Below are 26273 nucleotides of genomic sequence, written 5' to 3' on the forward strand. Positions count from 1 at the left end.
CTAACCAAATGTGCATCAGAAATAGGCTGAAAGGATAAGAACACTGCTTTGTAGATTGCGCTGGTTCACTTTATAGGAAATTGTAATCTGTTCAAGGCTAAGTTTGTTTAGAGAGAGCTTGTGTTGGTACAATCAAGCTGCAAACGACCGCAGGGAAAGCCATTCTGTAAGGATGTGTTTAAACTGGAGAAAATGTGGTTTCAATAACATAGCGGCTTGTCTTGTTTAATCATCATTCATTTTATACGTGGACACATCACTGTGTCAAAGTGGTCTCTGGTATGAATCCCATTCCCACCAAAGGACCATTCCTACTCCAATAACGCCATCCTACCTCAAGGGCCATTCCTGCCATGACGTTAATTCTTGCAACAAGTCACAACAAAACGTCACACTTTGGTCACGACTAGTGCATTATGCAAAATGCAGATTCTTCTAAACGTTGCAAATGCAATTGAGTCCGGCTGAATTGAAGCTTCATGACGCATAGGATGTCCCTAATGGATGCCAGGCCGTGTCAGCCTTCTTTCTACCCTTATTGTTTTGTAGGAAGAACAGCCATAGTTCCCACCGTTTCTCAAGGGTTCCACAATACATCACGCATTCAGTGTGTAGCCCGCATACCACAATGCCGGGAAGACGCTCTGTCCATTGATCCATGTCCCTGCTGCCTTCACAATGAGATTCCGAACACTTCCTTTTCTCCACTCTCTTGAAACATAATATACCTACTGAAGTTAAGAGATTAAAGGTGAGCACAGCGAGTGCTCGCATGAGTAATTATTTTCTCCAGTCTCTCGATTTCTTTCAATGGAGCGGGGATCAAAGTTTAAATCTCAGACAGATTTTGAATTCCCCTCATTATATTCCAACTAATTCATTTTAAAAGGTTGAAAGATTTATTAGTTGATGATAATCCACTAGGAATAATTAAATATACCAAAGAATGTGACATTTAATCTAGGTAATAACCAAGAGGCCATCTCCATTCTTTATATTTTACTTCAAAATAATTAACCTAATACATACAAAACTTGCGGATAACGTGTCTTAAATGTCAGAATTAGTTAGCTGTCATTTCTCAGCAAGAAAATGTGAAAGATAAGGAATGAAAGTGAGCACAGTACAGGGAAACAGAATTTCCCTCTGCCCAAACATAAAACTATATACTGTCTTAAAGTCACATTTGTAATTAATAATATTTCAGTGGCCATGCATTGTCTGTGTATTTCCATATACATTATCAGCAACATTGTAAACGGTACTTATAGGTAGCCAGAATGGTTGATTAAATAGGGTAAAACATCTCGCATATAATTAATATTTTGAAATATATAACAAGGATTCATAATTTTAGATGTTCTACTTTTATTTGAAACAGGTACACAACTGTCCGGTAACTATGGTGATTGAACCTTATTATATGAGCTGTAAAAATGGTTAATTCAGAAAAGATACAATGGACGAGGTACATTGCGGGGGAAGCATTACTTGATGTGTTGTCACATTTAAATTACTGAACAGGCGCATGATTTACACACAAAGCAGGGCTGGGTCGTATGTGTTTGTGATGAAACCCGATGCTGGCCAATAGTGTAGTGGGGAGGTAAGAATGTGCAATGCCCGAACACGGACTACACCTTATGTCAGTGTTTTTTTTTTTTTTTCGGTCATAATAGTGAAACCGATAGAAAGTGAATTGTACAGCTCCATCATTTGTATATTTGTAGGATGCACTGAGGGCAGGTTATACTCTTCAAAGATTCATGCATAATTAGACGGTAAGTTAGCACAGCGAGTAGAGCGCTCCCTTTGGCATTTGTAGGGCCAAACTCAGCCTTTCATCTTTCAAAGGTCGATAAAGGAGCACCATACACCGTGGCTAAAAATAAGGAGTGCTCTGATGCTGAGGGTTTGTGGCACTATATAAATGCAAATTATTATTATTATTATTATTATTATTATTATTATTATTATTAAACAAATAAATACATGGAATGTCCATGCACGGATATATGAAAATAGCCTTTCCTAAAAAGATAGAGGCCCTCATTATAGGTTTGGCAGCATTTTGCTCGATAATCTGCTAAAATACCACCAAACAGATTTCCCCTTTACCACCGCTTGGTCAGGAGGAATTACCTCCATATCACATGTGGTGGTATGGTGGTGTTAGGGTCTATAGGACGGACTAGAAACTCACAGTTTTTATTCAAATGAATAGGGATGGATACATCTCTCTTGCTGAGCTCATAATTGCAAGTGGATACTCTTCATCGTGTTTAAAAGACACAAAAAGCCGGTCCCGACTCTATGTGTGTCTGCCATTATTGGTAGAAATATCTCAAATTTTTAATATGCTTTCTCCGTTAGGTAGGTGCAGAACTTTATATTAAAAAGGCTGGAGGAGTTGTATTAGATTCTCCAGTAGATTCCTCTTCTGCTTCTGAGCAGTGAAGAAATGTATAGGTTCCTTGACAATTATGAGGATCCTGGGGAGGGGAGAAGCCCGTCTGTACTAATTACTGTAGCACTAGGTCAGGTCTCCCTATAGCCGACCGGTTTCTGTGGTAAATAAGTAGTTGCACCACATTCATCAGGGCTTATGGAGGTATTCAATTGGGTTCCTCCTAATTATGATGGGCAGCTTAGTCTGCATACTTCATGGTCCTCTCCCTGTAAGGATGATAGGAGGGAGTGGGAAGAGAGAAGAGGGGGGGCAGGTTAAAGAGATGTAAACTTAACCTCCTAGTAGATCTATTGCATAAAAACATTATAGGAATGACTGCACATCTACAATATAAAAGGAAGGGTGCTTACCCTATCCGCGTGGAAATTAATTCTGTACACGGGTGGGTGAGGTGACCTGGGACCTAGGAACCAAAGTAGTTATTAGTACTAGGTTGGAGTATCTGCTAACAGATATGAACAAACAGTGTAGGTTAGCACTGTATATATCATTTTAACATTTAAATAACCGAGAATTGCCTCAATGGTGGGTGTATGTGGCCGCACAGCGGCGTGCCACATCCCTCTCTCAATATTCACGTATTACCCCCGCGGCCTGTGCCGTGTGCGTCCGCTTGTGTTAAAACAGATGGCTGCTGGTAGGGAGCGGCTTACCTGCTCGCTTTCGTCTCTGTAGAGGTCTGGCGGTCTGGCGGTCTGCGCGCGGAGTGTTCTCTACGCCGCTGACCGCCAGATCTCTTTTTATTTTTGTTGTGACGCCGCCGTCTGGTGCACGCACGGGTTCCTGGGACAATGGCCGCCCGCGTCTGTCATACAACTGAAACTATTGCACAGTGTCTCATATTATTAACGGGACGAGTATGGGTCATGTCGCTAATTCCGTGCTGTATTTTGTGGGTGGTGAAGTGTTACCCATGTACAGCCGCCCATTCAATATGCTCATACCCGTACCCCACAGTTCATTTGACACCCTATTTGATAGGCTAGACCATGGTTGCAAGGGTTTGCCAGCTGGTTGGTTCGTTTAATTCATTCTTGTCTGTCTTCAAACAGAAAATCCAAAGTTGTTCTCTTTTATAGAGTAGATTGTGGATATTCCCCCCTCTTATGGGTGTAGCCATTTTCTCAATGATTGACCAGGTGAAATCTGCTGGATTATGTTGCTGTTCAGTAAAGTGTTCCACCATTGGTGCAGTTGTTGCGGTGCTCAGCGAGTCGTATTCTGACTGGTCTTGTTGTCATTTCTACGTATCGTTTGGCACATGGACATGTTATGATATAAATCCCATTACAGCTGTTGCAGTTCGTGAAAGTTTTTTGCGTCCATGGGAAGTGCCAGCCAATCTCAATGCTGGTCGATCTTTTGGTGCTCGAACATGCACTACATGATCCACAGGGTGTGTGGCCTGTGGCTTGGGCCATATTCCACAGTGTGTTGGTTCTGGGGGTGGGGTCCTTATATGAGTGGACTAACAAGTCTCTCAGGTTCTTTCGTCTTGTAATGGCAAATCTGGGGGTGTCCAGCCTTAAGGGGCCGACATTCAAAATCGGCCAGAGTTTCAAGACCTCCTTCTTAATTTTATTGGTGAGGGGTGAGTAGATCAGTACTGCAGTTATTTGCTCAGATTGTGTTTTTTCTTTGATGTGGTTTTCAAGAGTAGTTTCTCTGGGTATATTTCTTGCTCTTTTTCTGGCTTGTTTTACCAGTTTTTTCAGATAGCCCCTGTAGTTAGGTTTAGAGGCTAGAGCCATTGACTGCTGGTTGTAATCAGTTGTCTGTGTGCAGTTACGGTGATACCGGAGGAATTATCCAAAAGGTAGGTTTTTTCTTAGGCTGGGCGGGTGATAACTCTTATAGGTCAGTAGTGAATTTCTGTCTGTCGGTTTGTTAAAGACGGTACTGATAATGTTACCATTGCTGGTTTTGAGAGTTAGGTCTAAGAAATGCACTGAAGTAATGCTGTGAGCTCCTGAGAATCTGAGGAAAGGGTTTTGTCTGTTCAACCAGTCCATGAAGGTGATGTGCTCTATTTCATTGCCTAAGAAGATCAACAGTACGTTGTCTATATATCTAGACCAGAGTGTTATCTCATTCAGCCATGGGTTGTTCTGGTGGTAGATTCTTTCTTCTTAAAAGCTTGCAACATAAAGATTTGCCAGGCTAGGGGCAAAAGTTGCTCCCATTGCTGTTCCTGAGATTTGTTCGTAGTGTGTATTATTGTAGATAAAGAAATTCTTGGTGAGTGCTATCTCGGCCAATTGCATCAGGAAGGTTACAGGGACAGGTAGTGGTGGTTCCCTTTCTTGTAAGATCTTCTCTATAACTCTTAGAGTTGCCATTTGTGGAATCTTGGTATAGAGTGATTCAATGTCCAATGTGACTAATAAGTTGTCAGTTGGGTTGAACGATTGATCCTGTAGTAATTTGATGACAGCTGTAGTGTCTTTCAAGTATGACTTCATTTTTGTTACTTCAGGTTTGAGAAAGTAATCCACGAATTGTGAAAGTGGTTCCAGTATGGATCCAATCCCCAAAACTATCAGTCTTCCTGGTACCGGTGAAATGCCCTTATGCACTTTGGGGAGTGCGTAAAAAGCTGGTTTCTGGGGAATTTGGGATTAAGAAACTCATATTCTTTACTGCTAATTATTTCTTCGGCACTGGCTTCTTCCAAAATCGGCGTGATTAGTTGTCTAATAGTTTCTGTTGGATCAGCCCCCAATTGTTTATAGCTCGAGTGATCTTGTAGGAGGTTTTTTGCCATCTGGTCATAGGATGCTGTATCCATTATAACGGTGGCTCCACCCTTATCCGCCGGTTTTATGGTGATGAGGTCATTTGCTGCTAGTGATTTTAAGGCTAGCTTGTTTTTATTTGAAAAATTCTTATAGCCAGGTACTTGCTCAGTTTCTAGTTTTTCTAGTTGTTTCAAAAGGGCTTTTTTAAAGGTGATTGACTCTGGAGAGCCTCCTACAAGATCACTCGAGGTCAACTGCGGGAAATGCAAGCTTCAGGGGAGTTGGGTGTCCTAGCTGAAAGGTCATTAAGGCAGGCAAGCTTAAGAGTTCTTCCTGCCTCAGACCTTATAGAGGAAAGGTATCTTGGCATACTCTTATAAATGTCTTTGCCCCTACGGAAGGGGGTGCGTTTCCCAGCCAGGAGAACCAAATGGAGTCAGGAGGATGGTGGGATCGCACTGCATTTAAAGCATGATTTATCCAATGTGATAGGTGCATTTCAAATCCACTGCTTGAATCCATTTAGAGTCCCTTCTTACAGAAGTATCCAACCATTTTTACTGCAGCTCCCAGGGGTAAACATTCACAGGAAATAGCACAAAATAAGGGCAAAGCATAAAAGTAAAACCAATGCAGGCAAAATTAGGATTTCCTAAGTCATTTCTCAAAGATTGTAACATTCCCAGCCATGTCCTTCCTCATTGGCTCAAAATGACACTATTCAAAATGACTGTCCCTTGTAAGTTCACCTCCCTGGAGTGTAGGTGTATAGATCAGCCAGTGGGCAGTGGAATTCCTGCATGAAACAGAACGCATGCGTGTTTGTGTGTAGCTGAGTCAAAGGCAAGTTGGTCAGAAAGAACCAATCTTTCCTCATCAGCAACTGCTACTGTCTGATCATCCGCTGGAAGTGAGGGAATGATTTGACAAACCAGAAAATGAGCAAAACTGGCAAAAACTGTTGATGTTAAAATGGGGTTTAAAGGTGCAACCTGTTTGCTGACTCGCTAAAATATCAAACAACACCAGGGTGTAGAGGAGCAAGTGGATGCATTCTCCCCAGTCAACGTCCTCTCATCCCCACCCTATTGGCGTAACAGATGAGGAGCTATAATTGGGAACCCATGCATATGTGTATGCGGTATGTCCCTACCACGTCGACTGAATGAAAAAAGATATCCACTCACGCAGCCATTCAGGAGACACCCTCACGTTGAAACAGTAGAGGAAACTTACCAAGAAGGATGTCCCTTGCCGAGTTGTCGAAAAGCAGCCATTAATAAAACGGTGAACAACATGGATGCACATTAAACAAAGTCTTATAACAGCAAAAGAATGTTCGAAAGAAGATGGTTGACCCTATGTTGAATTGATCATGAAATACTTAAGAATAATGATGTAACTGACGCAGTAAGAGAACCATGTACTCCAAGATGCAGCATTTGCAAAAATAAAGAAGAATGAAGTGACCCCCTGGCCAATAACTCTAAGTACACTGAGACACAAGGTAGAAAGAATACATAGACGCTTGCTTAAGAGAGGTATATATTCAAAGTTTACGACTAGCATCAGAGCAAGATAGACGGCTCATGTCAATCAACCAAGTTACCATTTAAAAATACAAGCCCAGGATCCTAAAAATAGAGAGACGAGGCAGAAAGCTATTTCCTTGCAAAATAGGGGAATTCATTGGCTTGGAACCAATGATGCTATTTCGAGAGATGAAGAAAAAGCACTAGACACAGTCTATGTGTACACATGCGCAAAGACATATTTTCTAAAGATTAGGAGGAAAACAAACATTTACTGATGCCAGATATTGGATGATTAAAAGGCATAACGTCAATATGGGAGAGAGTGTGCAAGTGTCTAAAGGATAAAAGGAGAACTGCACACAGCAAATGCTGAATAAAATAAGGTTAAAAGCACTGTCGATATGGGCAAATTCATGGTCTTGCAACACGTGATGAAGAACCTGCAAACAAGGGCTATTCATTAGGCCTGAAGCTAAGACTGTGGTGTACCTACACTCCCTCAGATGTCCCGATACTGTGCAGACTGGAAAGGTCAACCTTCAAACGGAAGACACTTGCATGAGGCCTACCGATGAAATAGGATGTCTTAATTGGGAAACAAAGGAAGAGCTGATGTATCTCCACCCACCTGGGTTTTGTTTCTATGTACATGCTGCTATCAAGCCAGATGTCCAAGGTTGGATTTGGGTTCCCAACCAATTAGCCTGCCATGCACTTTTTCATACAATGTTGCAAAATATTAGTGTGCTGCCATATTTTCTGCTGTGGTGATTGCCCTATACCATTTGATTAGAAGTAGCTCAGGGTGCGTCTCATAGAAAAGAGACCACCAATGAACAACTAACAACACAATTTCTATATGTAGAAATGATTCCCTAATCCGATCCCACCTGTCAATAGGTTTTTGAAGTTTGCCACGTAGGATGATGTCATAGATGACACATCTAGCATTATATGAACTATGCATGATAGAAAAAATGTTGTTATCGTGCTTGGGTCGAGTTGATGAGTGTTTATTCACCCTGTTTTACTTCAAATCAGTATTTTACCATCTCCTTTGAGTCTGTCCAGTTATTGGGTCCAAAGTATTAACTTGGTAATTCCATCTAGCACAACAATTGCTTCAAGGTGCTAAAGCACCAGGGTATCCTGCATAACCAGGAGAGCAGGGACCACAATCATCAAAACACACATTTCTCCTGAACATAAATCTCTGGGTAAAATGAATCTCTAACACTTCCCAGTACACATAAGAATGTAGTGTGTGCCTACATATGTCATCCTAGGCACGTGAAGCAAGGGATACACCATGGACCTACTCAGAAGGAAAACAACTAACAAAATCAACTAATGAAGAAACAGACTAATACAAAATTATAGAAATGTATTACAAAATTCAACCAATACATTTAAAATAACTGTAATTTCATAAAACACAAATCAACACATACATATGATATAGACAAACAAACCAATAGTGTGCAAAAAAAGCTATAGTCACATGTAGACAATATGATAACAAGTGATGCTGATAATTCAATAATTGTGAATTCACCTGAGACCTATGGTCCATATCTGAAGTATTGTGAACACATTAAGGGCGGCCATTAACAGAGCTTGCCTATAACCTGTGGTCCACTAACAAATTGTGGACTCAAATGGTGCCCCTAAAGTGCAAAAAGTGTATCCACAATTAAAATTGGCCTCTTTTATTAAAAAATAAATAAAGAAATAATCCATAGGTGCCCCTCTTTGAGAATGAACATGGCTAAATGACCTGTTCGTTGGGGGGGTACCCACTCAAGAGTCTGCAGCCACATGGGTAGTCCAGCACCGAAATGCTATTGCAATTCTCTTCTGAACAAGAGTACCAACAGCAATCTCAACCCGAGATACATGTTTCAGCCTTGTTGGGCTTCATCAGGGCCTCATTAGTGATTATTATACTATCTGCAGGGCAAGGAATTACCAAAGTAAGGTCATAGTTTCAACTACCACAGAAATAGTCTTCCTCAGGGCCAGAAATGACAACAGGGGTCTTCCATGAGTGAGAACATGTCCTCCGCCTTTGGCATTGTAGTCTACCATGTTCAATAGCTGCAACAAAATCAGAAATTAATACAATTCCAATATCCACATACTCGCAGCACACACCAGTGCCACTATCACCATACCACTGTGAATAAAGGCAAACGTCACTGTCCACCAAAAGCAGTCACCCAGTGAGAACAGCTCTCTTAAAATGGAAATGTTTCTGCCAGCTTTCAACACCACCCATACACTTCCTCTCCTTTCTCCTTCTAGTTTCATCTTCTTTGGGCCGTCACTAACAGCTCACAAACTTGCAGTACTCCTTAAAAAAAAACCTTCACCTGCACCAATTGATCACTACTACCACAACTACTGCTTTTATTAACCTTCCCATCATTTAGAAAATTAGATCATGTCTTACTCACCACTCTAGAAGCCCTATGCTCTGTCCTCAGTCTCAGTAAACTCAACTGTTTCTTATGCCTTCTCCTTAGCATTCTGCTCTACTACTTCCTTTCTCTACACAAAGTGCTCAAACTTCACTGTGTACACTCTACTCACTACCCAGATACTCCCCCACCTTTACCTGCCTACACCATGCTGGTTGTCTGCCCATGTACATTTTATCCCTTGTCAGACTTTGTACATGACCTTATCAACTGGTTCGCCACTTGTTCTCCTATTTGTGCAAATATACAGGCACCATTCTGGGGAATACCTCTGCCACCTACACATGTGGTGTCATAAGTTATTTCTGAGATGAAATTGACATCCCTGTTCTTCAATAAATACAAATACAACATACAATATATGCCACCAGATTGTTCAGATGCTCTACCTAAGTGCATTTTATAATTGTAGGAAACAAAATGCAGTTATATGTAAACGATTATCTGAAGAATGTAAATTTAAAATGTAATTGTAAGTCAAGTCAAATGAAAATGAGAAAAGTACAGAGATGCAAGAAAACTTGATTTTCAGCACACATTCGTTATGTAGTTAAGAGAGACTCAATTTTGAATAATATGCTTGCCGTCTAGATGGATAAAATAAATATGGTACATTGAAGTGGTATTTATAGCACACTAGAATTCTCCTTCCTTAGCATGTGCTATTATAAACTTGCTTATATTGCCAAAAGTATGTTCATGTAATATAAGTCAATGCAGAATCATATTTATGATAGTCAGGGTGACTGTTAATTGTAATATGAATACACATCCGTGTTGGTATCTCTTAAGGAGGATTTGATTGGCCTGCCTCCTCCTCATTCAAAATAAATAACATTGTGCTAACTGCAGGGGGTGTAATCCATTTTAGTGAAGCCATGAATCTTCATCTCAATTTGTTGGAGTCAATGTATAAAAAACTATATTGGTTGTTGATAAGGGGGCGGAATAACACTGGGTGTTTTCTATACCTGCATAGATCCTGAAGTACTGCTATAAAGGTTCACCAAACAACCTCACTCAAGATTTAAGTCCAGTGTTTGGTTTCTCTGCATTACTTAGTAGTATTTAAGTAGACACATGGATGAATGAGAAACATTTAGCAGGCAGGGATCTGTAAAATAGCAATGCCCATAAGTTACATCCTCCTGAGTTTTTTTCCTTGTGATGAGTCTGGCACGTTTTGCAGTGCTGATACTGGCATGGCTACCAGAAATGTGAACCCCTTTCATCACCCATGCATACCCAAGAACCAGCCCAAATCTAATGAATACTGCCAAACCAGCAGAAAATTATATATGCACGTCACATGTGTCCATGCATAGATTAAGGATTGTACCACTATGCAGTTACACCTGTACATTTATTTGAATGATGGCCTTCACTCTGAAGATTAATTGGAAGCACAACATATTTAGTAATTTTAGCTTAATTGTATCGCTGCAACCATCTGAAGGACCATCATGTGCAGAGCTCCCAAGTAGAAGAATACTTGGGCACCTAGAAAAGTACCTGGCCACCATTTCAGGACTGGCACACCTGTTTAGAGCCTTCACCTGATGGCGTTTCCCTCATTCCCTGCTGGGCACTCTGGGAGTCTCTCGCTGGTGCAGCCCAGTATCACTGCCACAACTGTGGGCTATGCCATTGCTCCCGCCTACCTGCTGCCACTCCACCCATGGAAGTCAGATTCCTTGGGCGTCCTAGCCCTGGGTGTCTGCCAAAAAGAGCTTTGCTTCTAATAGCCATCCTCTCTGCTGTTTGTTCTTGTCAGGACTGCTACACCACCAGGCACCCAACCTGTGTTCTGACTGTACAATCATGTTGCCTACGTCCTATTGCTCTCAGCATACTCTCACTCGATGCCTGCCTTGTCATACATAGGCAAATTCCCCTGCGTTTTAAACATTTTCAGCATTGTTCTCATTCTTGTTTTTAGATGATTGTTATCATTACTGTTATTTTACTTTTTCGCCTGCTTATTGCTATTCGCTGACACTAAAGAATGTGCACAGGCTCTCAACAACCTCATACCTGTCTCTTGTTCTACCTCCATCCTTCCCTCCATTTCTATTGGTCGTATACATACTCAATCTATCATCAATACATTTCACCTGATCCTTGTTACCTTCCTCTAGCTGAAATTGCACATTCTCTGCTTGACAGAAACCTGATGGATTCTGATACTGTCACTCTAGCATCTCTTACCTCCCCTTTCTCCTGATTTACCAACAACCCGCGCTCTACTGGAAAAGAAGAGGGCAATGGGCTCTCGTTCCACTCTTCCTTTGCAGATTTACCCTTATGAAAAACAATGGAGTTGATTACTGGTGTGGCCACACCTTTTTCTATTATTGTGTAAACCAGCCAATCTGTTTGAAATATCTTTTTTTTATTTTTTTTTAATCAGTGTGTTTAATTTGTATGTCAATAGTTCAAATGTAACAAAAACAAAAAACACTTGTGTTTAGGTTGGAACCCAGTAGGCAATGCTGATAACTTTATTTCAAGGTCCCTTCCCATTCCTCTACATTATCTGTTCTGTGGTTTTGAATCACGTACACGAATAAACAGTATTAAAAACAGCACAGTACATTGCTATGCGCTTTGCCCCATCATGTCCACCTAACAGGACAGTAGATAATGTTACATGTTAGGTATGGCTTAACTTTGCACATAGATCATAGATCTATCACCACCTTATCGAGGGATAGTTGAGAGGTACAGTTCATTTTCCTTTAGGTTTATTAACAGTGAGTAAAAAGTAATATATAGCAGTTGATTTGCAGAAATGCGACAAGGAGTTTTTACAGATGTCATCATGTATAGGGAGATTTGGGAAATGGCTTAACATTTGCTTGTTTGAAAACGTTCTTTCCAACAAATGTCGGTTTACAAACTTCCCTTGAAACAAATGTTGGTTATTGAATGATGCTTGTTTGCTAAAAACATTAATGTGAGTGGATGTAATAATCTGCTTAGGCCATATTTGTGTGTGCATGCCTCCTTAACTATGTTCTGTGCAGATTTAGAAAGGCATTTGCTTTAAATAGAAACATATACGTGCATGGGAGACTGAAAACTAATGTAATACTCTGAGAGATGCAAGACAATTCCGAGAGGATGTCACATTTCTAAAATGGTTGGTTGTTCAAGCTAAAATAATGTATTGAAGAGATGTAATGATGTACCTCACTCTATCAATACTGGTAATTAATCTCTACTCCATTATTACTGACAGGGATGAAGCTCCAGGGAGTCAGCTGGTTACAGATAGGTTCCACATTGACTGGGACTCGGTGCTTGTCAACTCTGAAAATGTCATTGTAGCTCGGTTTGACGGCAGGGGCAGTGGATTCCAGGGACTTAAAATTCTACAAGAGGTCCACCGAAGCCTTGGATCTGTTGATGTCAAGGACCAAATTACTGCAGTTGAGTGAGTATGACAAAGAAATGTGAACAGTGGTTCAATGATGTCCATAATTATGTCTACTTAAAAAAAAAAGAAATCCCACTGTTTGAACATTCAGTTTGGCATTTGAAAAAAATGGCTTAATATTGATGTGATATCATCGACTGCGAAAACAGTATGTATTGATATAGAGTAATTGAGGAGTATACATATGGATTTGCTATTAAAAAAAGTCTTGGCCAAACACTTGATTGTATTCCATTGCTTGGTCCATGGCACATGCATAATAAAAAGGATCCACTTTCTAGTTTTGTTCTGCAGAATATTTTTTGACATGACAGTCTATATATAGACAGTCTATGAGAATCACAAACATGGTAGGCCTCATTGAAATATATGCCTTTGGACATTTTGGCTGCTGGCTTTCTAAGGAGCCTTTGTGAAAAGCATGCACATATACACTTTTCTAGAGGTGCCTGGAACTTGGGGAGGAGCTCAAGACCCTCCCATTCAAGGAACACATCCATAACACATCCTACAAACTCCAACCTCCCCCACCCTCCAGTTCACACAAACTCATCTCATTCCTGTTCTTTTAAATGTATTGTAACACAGCTCATTCATAACCTTGTCATTTAACGTGTAATCCCAATAAATTCTAATATAGTGTTTGGTTGCTTATCAATGTGAAATCGACATTCAAGAAATAACCAAAGTAAAAATGTATATATAGAGTTATGAGGCAGGAATCTTTTCAAAAGAGGATTACAGTGTATATTTACATCCTGATAATGGCTGCAGAAAGAGTTTGGGGTTGTGTTAGTCCAGTTTTTAAATAAAAAGAACTCCAGCTTTTGATATCTTTATTGGACTAATTGAAGCTATAATGTTGAGATGGTAGTTTTGATTATACAATAAATGATCAACCATGAAAATCACATACATAAAAAGAAAAAAATACAACACATTCTCCCATTTTAAACTTCATCCGCTGCAGGAAGAAGTATGCATGGACTCCAATCCTGCATGGCTCCTTTATCTAAAGGGCCATGCAATTAGAAGGAAACAGACACATACTCAAACTCGGGAAATCTGTTTTCATTGCTCAGAAATTACATTTCAAGAAGAGCCACATAGTTCACTCATGTTTAGCATGTCATGCGTTAAAATACTTTAACAAGACCTGTCTAATAGGTGGAACCAAATAGGAAAAACAACCAGTGATGTTATTGTACAGAAAATCAAAAATGTTATATTCAAAGGCACATATTTTGAGAAAGAAAGCATCATTTTTTTACACCTTCCCATCCCAGATTTTAACACTTACATTTTTGCCAAGTGCAATTTGCATTAGCACTGTCCAAGCAGCCATAGCCAAATAATTGGTTGCAGTTATTCTGATGCACCAACAGATTAAGAAAGGTAGCCTGCAGCACTGTGTTGGGACTAAAACATTGTCAGAGCTTAGTGCATGTTTTTCAGCCTCCATACGCTGCTACCATGAAACAGTAGGTCAACCAGTTACTTGATTGATTGATATTTTATTTCTATCGCGCTCGTACACAAGTGTTTCAGAGCGCGACAAGGCAAGGGAGGGGAACGGGGGAGAACAAAACAGCGATCTTACTAGGCCCAGTGACATTGAGAACGCGCAAGTGTACGGGAGAGGGGGAGGGGAAAAGTGCATGGAAGGGGGGAGAGGTGGAAAGTGCGAAGTAGAGGAGAAACAGATAAATAACAATACATAAATAATAAAGGCAACAAACAGTGGTAATGCAGCCAGCAATTTACAAGTGCTAGGTTTAAGGCAGCAGGCAGGGTAGGTTTGATAAGTGCAGGAAGAAAAAGGGGGTGCTGTATGGGTACAGATACAGACCACAGTGCAAGGGGTGGCCCGGAGGCAGTGGGGGAGGGTGGCAGAATGAGCATGTACCGGGGCCCAAAAGACAGAGGGTGGCCAGGTTCATGGTGCCAAGAGAGAACAGATCAGCAAGGGAGAAGGGGAGCAAAGGCAGAAGAAAAGAGGAAAGTCTTGAGGTGCTTCCGGAACCGGAGATGGTTCTCCTCAAGTTTTAGAGTGGCAGGGAGGCTGTTCCAGAGGGAGGCCACAGCCAAAGACAGAGATCTACCCCCAGCTTGTTTCTTAGAAAAACGACTGACCCTGAGTGACTTGGAGGCAGAGGAGCAAAGAGCTTGAGAGGGGAGGCATTTGCGGAGGGATAACTAAAGGTATTTTGGACCCAGGCACCAGAAAGCCTTGTGGACAATGCAGAGGGTTTTGAATTTAATCTTTGCATCCACTGGGAGCCAGTGGAGAGATTTCAGAGGTGGAGAGATACGACCACACGGCTTGAGGCCAAGGACAAGTCTCGCAGTCCTGTTCTGGATTAGTTGCAGAGGGCGGAGGGTAGAGGCAGGTAGATTTAGATAGAGGCTGTTACAATAGTCCAAGATAGAGAGAACCAGAGCTTGAGATACCATGAGCTTCTGGGGAAAGGAGAGGAAAGGCAGAGTACCTATGAGGAGGTGCAGTCGGAAATTTGACTTTTTAGAGGCCAAGGGAGGCCGGCCAGAGAGTGAGGGGAAAGGATGGTGAAGGTGTGCCGATGAGGAGGATCTCCGTCTTGCTGTCATTCAGACAAAGATCATTGGCGGCACACCAATCTTCAATGTCAGTTAGGCAATCAGAGATGAGAGAGAGAGAGGAGGTGGCAGAGGGCAGCCTGAAAATGAATCGAGTGTCATCAACGTAGCACTGGAAATATAAGCAGAAAATGGCAATGCACTGGGCGAGAGTTGCCAGGTATTGGTTGAAAAACCAGGGCGAGAGGTTAGACCCCTGCGGAACACCACAGGTAGAGAGGGAGAAAGATGAAAGGGAGGACGCAAGTTGTACCTGGGAGGGCCGATCTGAGAGGAAAGAGGTCAGCCAGGCCAGAGCCTGATCAGTGATACCCAGGTTTTCACGGAGACGGTTGAGCAGGATGGTATGTTTGACCGTGTCGAAGGCAGAAGAGAGATCGAGAAGGATGATTACAGAGGGAATTTTAGAGTCAAGGTTGGTGAGCAGATCTTCACGGATGTTTAGGAGAGCAGTTTCCGTGCTTCTGGCAGCTCTGAAGCCAGACTGGTGGTCATGGAGACAGCCAACAGAATTGGAATGAAGGTTAAGCTGAGAGATGGCCAACTTTTCCAGGAGCCCACTAGTATGCCTATGGTTGAACCAATGCCAAAGTATTCCCTAAGCTTAACAAGTCATCTCTAAAAGTCTCCTAGTTGTGCCTCATGTTTGACATTGGCTTACTGACTCATATACACATTGGAAAATAAAACAAATACATTACCAATGTTAGAATGGTGACATCTTGGCTGGGCCTTCCTCTTGTTTTTTAATAGGTTCCAATCATGGGCCTCATTACGACCCTGGCGCTAAGTGAAAAACGATGGCGGTAAATGGTTACCGCCATCGTTTTCCGACAGGTCCGATCATGACCCGTGACCGTTAACTACGATGCCATTAGCGGCATCGTAGTTAACGCTGCCGCTAACTGCACTAAGGGTGCACGCACGCGACCGGCCACACCGTACTTAGCGCCATGGCGGAAAGGTACGCAAATGCCGACCCAAGCGGACATGCACCTAACGCCATCACCCAGCCCGTTAAGTACCTTACCGCCATGGTGCTAATTACGCCATCGCGAACCAACCGTAAAGGGCCATGTAAAGTGAATGCAGCTGCCACAGGTGCACAGAAACAGCACAGGTGAAGGCAATACAGACTCAGGAAGTACAAAAAGAGCACACCCCACCCCTTCCCACACCCAGTCACACTCCACAATGATACCAATACGACTAGCAATGTTGGGGCTGGAGGACCTGATAGCAATGCATGTGCTACAACAGCAACAACAACAACAGGCAGCACAGAGGAGACACAGGAGGAGAAGGAGGGCAAGGCAGGCCCACCAAGCCCCACCAGCACAGCCAGTGCCACCACGCAGGCAGCCCCCAATCCCACGCATCAGAGCCAATCCATTCAACCTCACTGCTGAGCAGATCCACACCCTGTACCGTTTGGACTGGGACACCATCACCGCCATCGTAGACATGATACACAACGACATCGTCAGCATGATAGAAACTCCAACCGCCACCCCCCCCCCTACTGAAGGTAGTGTCTGTACTCCACTTCCTGGCCACAGGCACCTACCAGCACACAGTGGGGCACTTGCATGGCATTTCACAACCATTATTCTCACGAACACTCATCCAAGTGCTCGATGCCCTCCTCAAGCACACAGACGACCACATCTCATTACCACGGACTGCCCAGGACATTGCAAACACCAAAGTGGGTTTCCATGCACTAGCCGGCATACCCGGTTGCATTGGTGCCATCGACTGCACCCATGTGGAATTGGTGGTACCACGTGCCATGGAGGTACCGTACCGCAACCGGAAACAGTTCCACTCAATCAACGTGCAAATGGTCTGTGACTCCAACAAGATCATCACACATTGTTGTGCCCGATTCCCCGGATCAACCCATGATTCTATGGTCCTGAGGAACTCCACAATACCACGCTACATGGAGCGACATGCAGGCCCAAGATCCTGGCTACTCGGTGAGTCCAATATCATGGAAGTGGGCAGGTGAATGACGCACCGATGCATACTCGACCTGGCTGAAAGTGGGGGGGATGATGCATAATCCAACTGGCTGAAAGGGTGGGCGAATGCAGCATACTCCACATGGCTGAAAGGGGGGGGGGATGATGCATGCTCTGAACTGTGGTAAACTAGGGTGTTTTTCTCCCCTCGCAGGATTCTCAAACTTAGGTGGCCCGGTACCTAATACGCTTTACTGTTTGTTTGCTCTAATTGTGGTAACTTGTGCTTGCCGCTCACTTCCTGTCTGCGTGCTCTCGTTTCGTCTGTCTCCCCCCCCCTCCCTCCTACTCCATGGTGCTCTCTGTCTTGCCTATCTTCTCTAACTGCTTCTCCATTGACTATCCTGCTCTCTTCACTAAATCTGGTAGGAAAAAGTTTAAAAAGGACATCCTGGTCTCCAACCCAGGCCTCCCTATCGCTGACACCTACACTAGTGCCTGCTCTAAGGAAACTCTCACTGACATCCTCTTTTTCGTGCCTTCGCCTGACCTATGGACCCTTCATATGGTCTCTGTGCTCTCTCCTTTCTCCTCCTCTCCCATTAATGGTGGCACCCGTTGGGATGTCCTCTTGGCCCCCTTCCGCTCCTCTAAGGTCATCATTAATGTCTACGCTAATGGAACCATCTTGGTCCAAGGCCCTCAGGCCAACCTTCTCCTCTTTGATAGACGCTTCCCACACCTCATCAACTTCCTCTCCTCTCCTGCTGTCCCCCCTCCTCTATCCTTGACTACCTTGCCTCTACCCTCCCTCCCTGCCCCCTCTCGTGCTCCTTCTTCACCTCCTTCTTCAACACCTCCGCAGGGCGTACCTCTGATCTGTACCCCTCCCCGGAAGTTCTTCAAGGAGGGCAACCTTCTCCACATTGCCACTCTAAATTCTCGCTCTGCCATCAAACACTCCTCTGATATCTGTCACCTTCTTGAGGAACTGGACCTCGATGTCCTCTGTCTCACTGAGACATGGTTCACAGCCAGCTCTGCCACCAGCTTTGACACACTCCTACCTGACGGTTACAAGATCCTCTCCATGCCCAGGCCTAACCGTGCAGGGGGTGGTGTTGCCCTTATCTTCCCTGAGTGGATTCCTGCCACTGTCACTCCTACGCAGACCTACTCCTCTTTTGAATGTCTTGTCTGCCGACTCTCTCTCTCTCCTAGCCATTCCCTTACCGTGGCTACTATCTATCGGCCACCTGGTCAAATTTCCTCCTTCCTCTCTGAGTGGGCTGACCTCTCCTCCTCACTCCTGTCCTCAACCACTCAACTCCTCTTTCTTGGCGACTTCAACATCCACCTTGATGCCTCCAGTCCCCCCACTGCTCTCTTTCGTGACCTCTGCGACTCTCTCTCACTCTCTATTCTCCCGTCTGGGCCTACTCACTCTGCTGGGCACACTCTTGATGCTCTGATCTCTTCTGACCTTCCCCTCTCCGTCCCTCTCTCCACTCCTCTCTCCTGGAGTGATCACTTTCTCCTATCCTCCCAGCTCACCCTCCCTACCCCACAGGCAAAGCCACCCTCTTCACTGCCACCCACCTTCTCGGTCATCCGACCCATGAAGCGTGTGTCAGTTGAGGCTTTCGCTGCTACCTTCTCGCCCCCCCCGCCCCTTCGGCTGACTCCCACCCTGACACAGCCCTCTCCATGCTCCACTCTGCTATATCTGTTACTCTTGATATCCTTGCCCCCGTCATGAGAATCCGCCTGAAGCCCAAAGCCAAATGTAACTCCTGGTATGACTCGGATCTCGCCACCCTAAAACGCAAGTGCAGGGTTGCAGAGAGGAAATGGCGTGCTTCATGTTCATCCTCTGACAAACTGGCCTGCCGCCTGCTCCAAAGGCAGTATCGGCTCTCCGTTCTCACCAAGAAGAGAGCCCTTATCCAAGCCCGCATCTCTGCGGCATCTAACAACTCCGGTGAACTCTTTAAAATCTGCAAGGAGCTGGCCAACCCTGTTGCAGTCTCTACCTCTCCTGTCCCCTCCCAGGCCCTCTGCACTGCATTGGCCTCTCACTTCATCTCTAAAACTCAGGACATCCTGTCCTCGCTCTCCTCCTTTCACCTCCCTCCCTCCCTTCCCGGCTCTTCCTCTGGCCCTTCTGCAGTCACCCCTCCTCCCTCTTTCTCTGCCTTTCCACTTTTCTCTGCTGACGAGGTTTCCAGACAAGTCCGATCTATGAAAGTCTCGTCTAAACAGGTTCATCCCTGTTCCTCCAAAACTATCAAGGACCACATCGACTCCCTGGCTCCTGCCCTGGCTGACTTTTGCAACCACTCCTTCGCCTCTGGAGTCTTCCCTTCCCCCCTCAAGCACTCCCTTGTGCACCCTCTTCTCAAGAAACCCTCTTCCGACCCCTCCTGCCCGGCTAACTATCGCCCTATCTCCATCACTCCCTTCCTGGGCAAGCTCCTGGAGAAACTGGCCATCTCCCAGCTTAACCTCCATGCTGAATCCGTTGGTAGTCTTCATGACCATCAATCTGGTTTCAGAGCTGCCAGAAGCACGGAAACTGCTCTCCTGAACATCGGTGAAGACCTGCTCTTGAACCTCGATTCCAACACTCCGTGTGTTCTCATTCTGCTCGATCTCTCCTCTGCCTTTGACACTGTCAACCATGCCATCCTGCTCAACCGTCTCTGTGAAAACCTGGGTATCACTGGTCAGGCTCTGGCGTGGCTGACCTCTTTCCTTTCAAATCGACCCTCCCAGGTCCAACTGGGGTCCTTCCTCTCCGACATCTTTTTCTCCACCTGTGGTGTCCCCCAGGGATCTAATCTCTCTCCCTGGCTGTTCAACCAGTATCTGGCACTCCTTGCCCACCGCATCGCCGCTCTCTGCCCTAATTTCCAGTGCTATGCGGACGATACCCAGCTCATTTTCAGGCTACCCTCAGCCTCCCCCTCTCCTTCCCTCATCTCTGACTGTCTGTCTGCTATCCAGGAATGGTGTGCCGCCAATGACCTCTGCCTTAATGCCAGTAAGACTGAGATTCTACTCATCGGTACACCCACTCCCTCCTTCCCTGCAGCTCTCTGGCCTGCCTCCCTTGGCCCCCTCCCTGCTCCTACCTGCAATGCAAAAAACCTTGGGGTCATCTTCGACTCCACACTCTCCTTCTCTCCTCATATTTCTGACGTCGCTAAGAAGTCACACTACCAGCTGCACCTCCTCAGAGGTATTCTTCCCTTCCTCTCCTTCCCCCAGAAGCTCACTGTCTCCCGAGCCCTGGTTCTCTCGAAGCTGGATTACTGTAACAGCCTCTACCTTAATCTGCCTGCCTCCACTCTCCGCCCTCTGCAACTCATACAGAACAGAACTGCAAGACTTGTCCTTGGCCTCAAGCCCAGGGACCGTATCTCTCCAGGACTGAAATCTCTACACTGGCTCCCAGTGGCTGCGAGGATAAAGTTCAAAACCCTCTGCATTGTCCACAAGGCCTTCTGGGGCCTTGGTCCTAAATACCTTCAACTCTCTCTTCCCAAATATCTTCCTTCCCGAGCCCTTCGCTCATCCGCCTCCAACTCCCTCAGGGTCAGCCGCTTCTCGAAGCAACGAGCTGGGGGTAGATCTCTCTCCGCGGCAGGGGCCTCCCTCTGGAACAGCCTTCCTGCCTCCCTGAAACTTGAGGAGAACCATCTCCGGTTCCGGAAGCACCTCAAAACCTTCCTCTTTGCCTCTGCTTTCTCTCTCCCTCTCCCCTGCTGAACAGCTAATATTCTTCACTGAAACTGCACTGATTCTGCAACTGGACCACTCTTAACGGCCTTGGTCCTGGGCCCAGCCTATCTCCACTTGCACTGATGCCCTGGAACCCCTCTGCACTGCGGGACTGTCTCTGTATCCCTACAGCCCCCCCCCCCTTTTCCAGCACTTGTTCTGCACTTACCTTTGCACTTGCCACCAGCTGGCCCTATTTATTTTTTACTTTACGCTACTTACCTTGTACTGCACTTCCCCCCCTCCCCTTCCCCTTGCACTTTTTCCCCCTCCCCCACCCCTGCACTTGCGCGATCTGAATGACACCTGGCCTAGTAGGATCGTTGTCTGTCTCCCCTTGTTTCCTCCCCTCCCTGCCTCGTCGCGCCTTGGAACACCTGTGTATAGGCGCGTTACAAATGCCATATCATATCATATCACCTGGCTGAAAGGGGGGGGGGACGATGCATACTCCACCTGGCTGATAGGGTGGGGGGAATGATGCATACTCCACCTGGCTGAAAGGGGGGGAATGATGCATACTCCACCTGGTTGAAAGGGGGGGGATGATGCATACTCCACCTAGCTGATAGGGGGGGGAATGATGCATACTCCACCTGGAAGAAAGCTGAAAGGGGGGGGGTGATGCATACTCCACCTGGCTGAAAGGGGGGGATGATGCATACTCCACCTGGCTGATAGGGGGGGGATGATGCATACTCCACCTGGCTGTGAGTAACACAGAGAACGGAGACAGAGGATGGGCACTCAAAATGCACTCAACCCCTCTGCATACATTGGGTGATGGCATGCAAAACAGGCCATGGGAGCCATGAGCATATACTGGTTGCATTGTGTGAATCAATTAGTGCATGTAGAAGTGAGCCGAAGTGACAGTTGGATGCAAGCCATGGTGGCACATCATGTTCTTGATCAGACGACATGACTGACACATACATTCTCGCCTACATACAGGTGATGGAGGCTATCCCCTGAAGAGGTGGCTCCTTACACCAGTCCGGAACCCGCAGAACCAGCACGAGGAGGACTTCAACCGTGCACATACACGTACTCGTGTGGTCATAGAGCAGACATTCGGCCTATTGAAGGCACGGTTCCGAAGCCTCAGCAGGTCTGGTATGGCACTCCTGTACCACCATGAGAAGGTGGCAAAGATCGTCATGGCATGTGTCATGCTACACAATATGTGCGTCAGACGGAATGTGCCCCTGCCCCCTGACGCAGAACTGCAACCACCTGACGATGAGGAGGGTGCAGATGGGGCGGCACCCCATGGAGGAGGCGACGCACAGGAGGGGCGTGCAATGCACCAAAGTATCATCGACCACTGCTTCTAGCACACACGGCTGGTGTGAATCACATGGAGACTGCACTTGGGGCACTGTGTGTCTCTGGGACATGCACACTGTGGACTGTACACCAATAAAGCACACATACGCAATGAAAATGTCCACACATTTCATTTTGGGAAAGAAAAAAGTGTATTTAAACTATGAAACGTCGTGACACACCCCCTCCCCCTGCACACCCCAACACACTCCCTCCACCCTCCCCTTTGCACACCCCAACACACCCCCTCCCCCTCCCCCTGCACACCCCAACACACCCCATGTAGGTGTCAACAGATGCCTGTGATAGTGGCCACAGGCTGTTACAAGCCCCCTCTCCCGGCCCCCGGGGCACCCCTGGCTGTGGAGCGCAGGTTACGTCCGGAACATCGGACGGGGCTTCTCTGTGCAGAACTGGCAGTGGATGATGTCCCTGCCTGCCCCGTGCATGCACGTCCTGTAGGGTGTGGGTGAGCTCAGTGAGCGCACGACGCAAGCCGGCAAGTTCAGCACAGATGTCCCTGGACATGGCCTGCATGGCATCCCTCAGGGTGGCAGTGCTCTGCGCTACTTCGGCCCTTAGGGTCTCCGTGGCCTGTTCAATGGTTGCCCTAGCCCCCACACATTCCGCGGCATGCTCAGCCAGCATCGTGGAAAGTTGTTGCTGCCGTTCTGTGATGTCCTCAAGGGACTGCTGCCCCTGCTGGCCCATGGCTCCCCTCCTGTGGACTGAGGACTGGGCATGGGGTAGAAGGCCACTCCTCTACCTCTGTGTGACCCTGTGTGTGATCCTCATGGGGGCTGGCGTCTGACAAACAGGGGGAATGTAGTAGGTCAGTGGGGCTTCTGACTTCGTGCTCCTCAATGTCTGAGTCTGAACATGCAGCTATTGCAGCTGTCTCACCCATGTTGCTGCTGGCCGCTGACCCGGTGCCTTCTGTGGCAGGCAATGTTGGTAGAGGTGGAGCAGCTACTGCTGGCCTGCTGACTACAGGGGTGCTTGCCGGTGGGACGTCCGGTATGCTTGCAGTGGATCCTGCTTGTTGTGGGGTTTGCCTCACTGCAGCTGAGGTTGAGGGTGCGGGACGGTATTATTGGCCTTCTTGGCTCTCTTCGTCGCAGGGGTGTCCTGGTCCTCGGGGTGTGAATCTGTGCCTGTGGTGGAGCAAAGGAGGGAGGGCGTTATTGATGGGTCTGCGGACTTTGGAATGACAATGATAGACATTATTCTGGTCAGTAGATGAGGCAGATTTCAACCATGCCAATCGTGGTTGCACAAATCTCCTCCCACGGTTGGAGTTTTAGTGGGGATTCCGACCCTCCACCGGTACCCAGGGCAAGGTTGCGGTTCGCAGAGATGACGGCTCTGACCCGTATGCAAAGGTCGTCCCAGCGCTTCCTGCACTGCTGTGGGGTGCGGGGTATGGTCCCCACCGCGCTGACGCGCTCGGCCACCAGGGCCCAGATGGCCTTCTTTTTCCCTATCACTGTCCTGGTCATTTCCGGGGAGAAAACGACAGCTGCGTTGTCTTGCAAGGTCTCCGCAAGCATGCAGAGTTCCTCCCGGCTGAATCTTTCCTGGCGCTGGCGGTCACATGCCTTCTTAACAGCTTTTGGCATTTTTGGGTAGTTGGATGGGTGGGTGATTGGTTGGGACAGGTGTCAGGGTTGGATCTGGTGTTGTTCGGTAGGATGGCAATGGATTGTGTTTTTAAAGATGGCGGACATGCTGTTTCCTGTTCCGGCGCGATGACGCTATTTCCGGTTCTGCTTTTTACGGCCACCGCAAATTACGGTGGCCGCTAATTACGGTGGCCGCTAATTACGGTGGCCGCTACTTACGGTGGCGGAAGTGCACCTTGCTCGCTTTACGATGCCGCTAGGGGCCTTTTCCGCCATGGCGTTAATTGCATTACCGCCATGGCGTAAAGCTCGTGCGCGATGGGTCGTAATGTGGCGCTCTTTACGCCATCGGCCCACGGCATAAACGCTCATTACGCCATGGCGGTAATGACGGAAGATTACCGCCTGGGTCGTAATGAGGCCCCATGTGTGCAAAGACATCCAAAATCCCTATACCTGATGCCTTGTCCTTAATCGTCCGGGGTTCTGACTCATGTCCAACAGTCGTATGTGAGAGCTGGTAACGGCTTGTTGTCTTCTCGTACTGTCTATGTAATTCCCATGAAGATCCCAGGCATCATGTAGGGCAAAGTGTGCCATCAATTCTGTTTCTATGTTAAGAACATTTTTTTCAGGTTGAGAATCTTCAAGTACTTGAGATCCCACGTTCTTCTGTGTGTGCTATTCAAGGTGCTACATTTCAGGACCATCACTGACAGTTTGTGCAGTGTGTGCCCATCCTTTGTGAAGTGTTCACCAACTGGAGTTTCTGTTTTGCAGTTCAGTGCGGGAGTGTCAATGCGGGATAATTTTTTCACCTAGTTCCTTGAAAGTCTCACTAGCATACTTTTCTCGTGGGTATTTCTTGCATTGTATGAGGGATACCACAATGTACAATTTGAAATTGTATGCCCTTCATGTGAAATGTTTGGTTCTTTGAGCTGTTACAGCTGATTCAATGCATCTTTGCTGGCACATTTTGCATCTCCTTACATTGCATGGGGATGTTCATTGTATTATTTGTTCTTGGTCTAGTAGAAATGTGCTTCTGGTGACGGACTGTGCACAATCTGCACGTGTATGCAATTAAAAGGGTTTCCTTTAAAATGTCTCTCAGCACCTCATCTCCATTAAACATTGGTTGTAGATCCTTGATATATCTATTCAGTTGTATTAGCGCTGGATGATATGTGATATCCAAAGGTATTCCTTCCAAGCTTTAACTGTGTATATATATATATATATATATATTGAGATAGGCCTTTTCTGAGTGTTCTCAATGCCCTATCTTATTTACCGTCAATATGCCTGGCTGAGTGGCTGTGATGAATTGCCATCTGGCAAGTGTATGAGAGCTCTGGCTTTTTTGATTGTTATTAACTTATAAAATAATGCAGGTAATTCCATCTCTGAAAGTGTAATCTGCTAATCAGACTCCCCTTTCAAAAGCTCCATGCCAGAAGCAGAGTGTGTATCAGTATCCTCATCTGCAGCGCCTGATCTACTAGTGGCACAGAGCAGGAACAGAGTGCACAGTTACCCATTTGACAGCTACAGTGAGAGACAGCTCTCTGCAGCACAGGGGCTGCATTCAAGATATCCACCCCTGTGCCAAAACTATAATGATTGTAAGTAGCCTATCCTGGTGGCAAAGTAAACTCTATAATAAGCCACGCTTCAGTTAAGACATAGTGCACAGACCTAATTATAATATTTACACCCACATCCATTATGATATCACACGTGTCAGCTCCTGTGAGCCAGCTCAGTTGTGGAAGGTGATGTGTAATCTAGCCAGACAGGCTAATTGTGCCAAAGTGACAGGACAGGGCTTGAACCTGAATGCCCGTGCCTTTTCTTTGATCTCTTTGTGAGGGTGGGTAACACCCTCCTCCAGAGACAGCCCCTAAACAGACAGCTATCCCGGGTCCAGGCATCAAAGGAGCACACCTATTCAAAAGGAGTAGCCGCACACCAGGGTACTTCATTTCTAAAGGCCTTTGACCCTAGTGAGAAGTGGTGTTCGTGTAGACAAGATAACGCTCTGCAGTTGGGAAATACTTCCATCATCTTGTTTCTCTCTGCCTCTCTCTCTCCTTCCTATGCCCAACACTTCCTCTGGAGCAAAGACATTTGGGTGTGATATCAGTAGGGCAAAGTCCACTTCTTTTAAGAACCGGGATTAGACCACTAAGGCAGGCTAGCTTTAGTCAAATCATTGGTGGGTGTTTACCTTTAGAATAATGGGGTCTCACACCACTTCTTGGAGTCATGTTTGAATCATCATTTGGACT

At 45.9% G+C, this 26273-nt stretch overlaps 1 protein-coding gene across 2 annotated transcripts in view; it reads left to right on the forward strand.

Moving 5' to 3' along the window:
* DPP10 (dipeptidyl peptidase like 10) overlaps positions 1 to 26273 on the forward strand; it is a 1813461-nt gene that overhangs the window by 1673427 nt on the left and 113761 nt on the right. For both annotated transcript variants that reach the window (XM_069616586.1, XM_069616587.1), the window contains one exon: positions 12465 to 12659. In XM_069616586.1, the coding sequence (XP_069472687.1) occupies positions 12465 to 12659 (195 nt within the window). The remainder of the gene's footprint in view (positions 1 to 12464; positions 12660 to 26273) is intronic.

The sequence above is a fragment of the Ambystoma mexicanum genome, chromosome 9, assembly GCF_040938575.1.
Source record: "Ambystoma mexicanum isolate Mex_15411 chromosome 9, UKY_AmexF1_1, whole genome shotgun sequence".
Lineage (NCBI taxonomy): Eukaryota > Metazoa > Chordata > Amphibia > Caudata > Ambystomatidae > Ambystoma > Ambystoma mexicanum.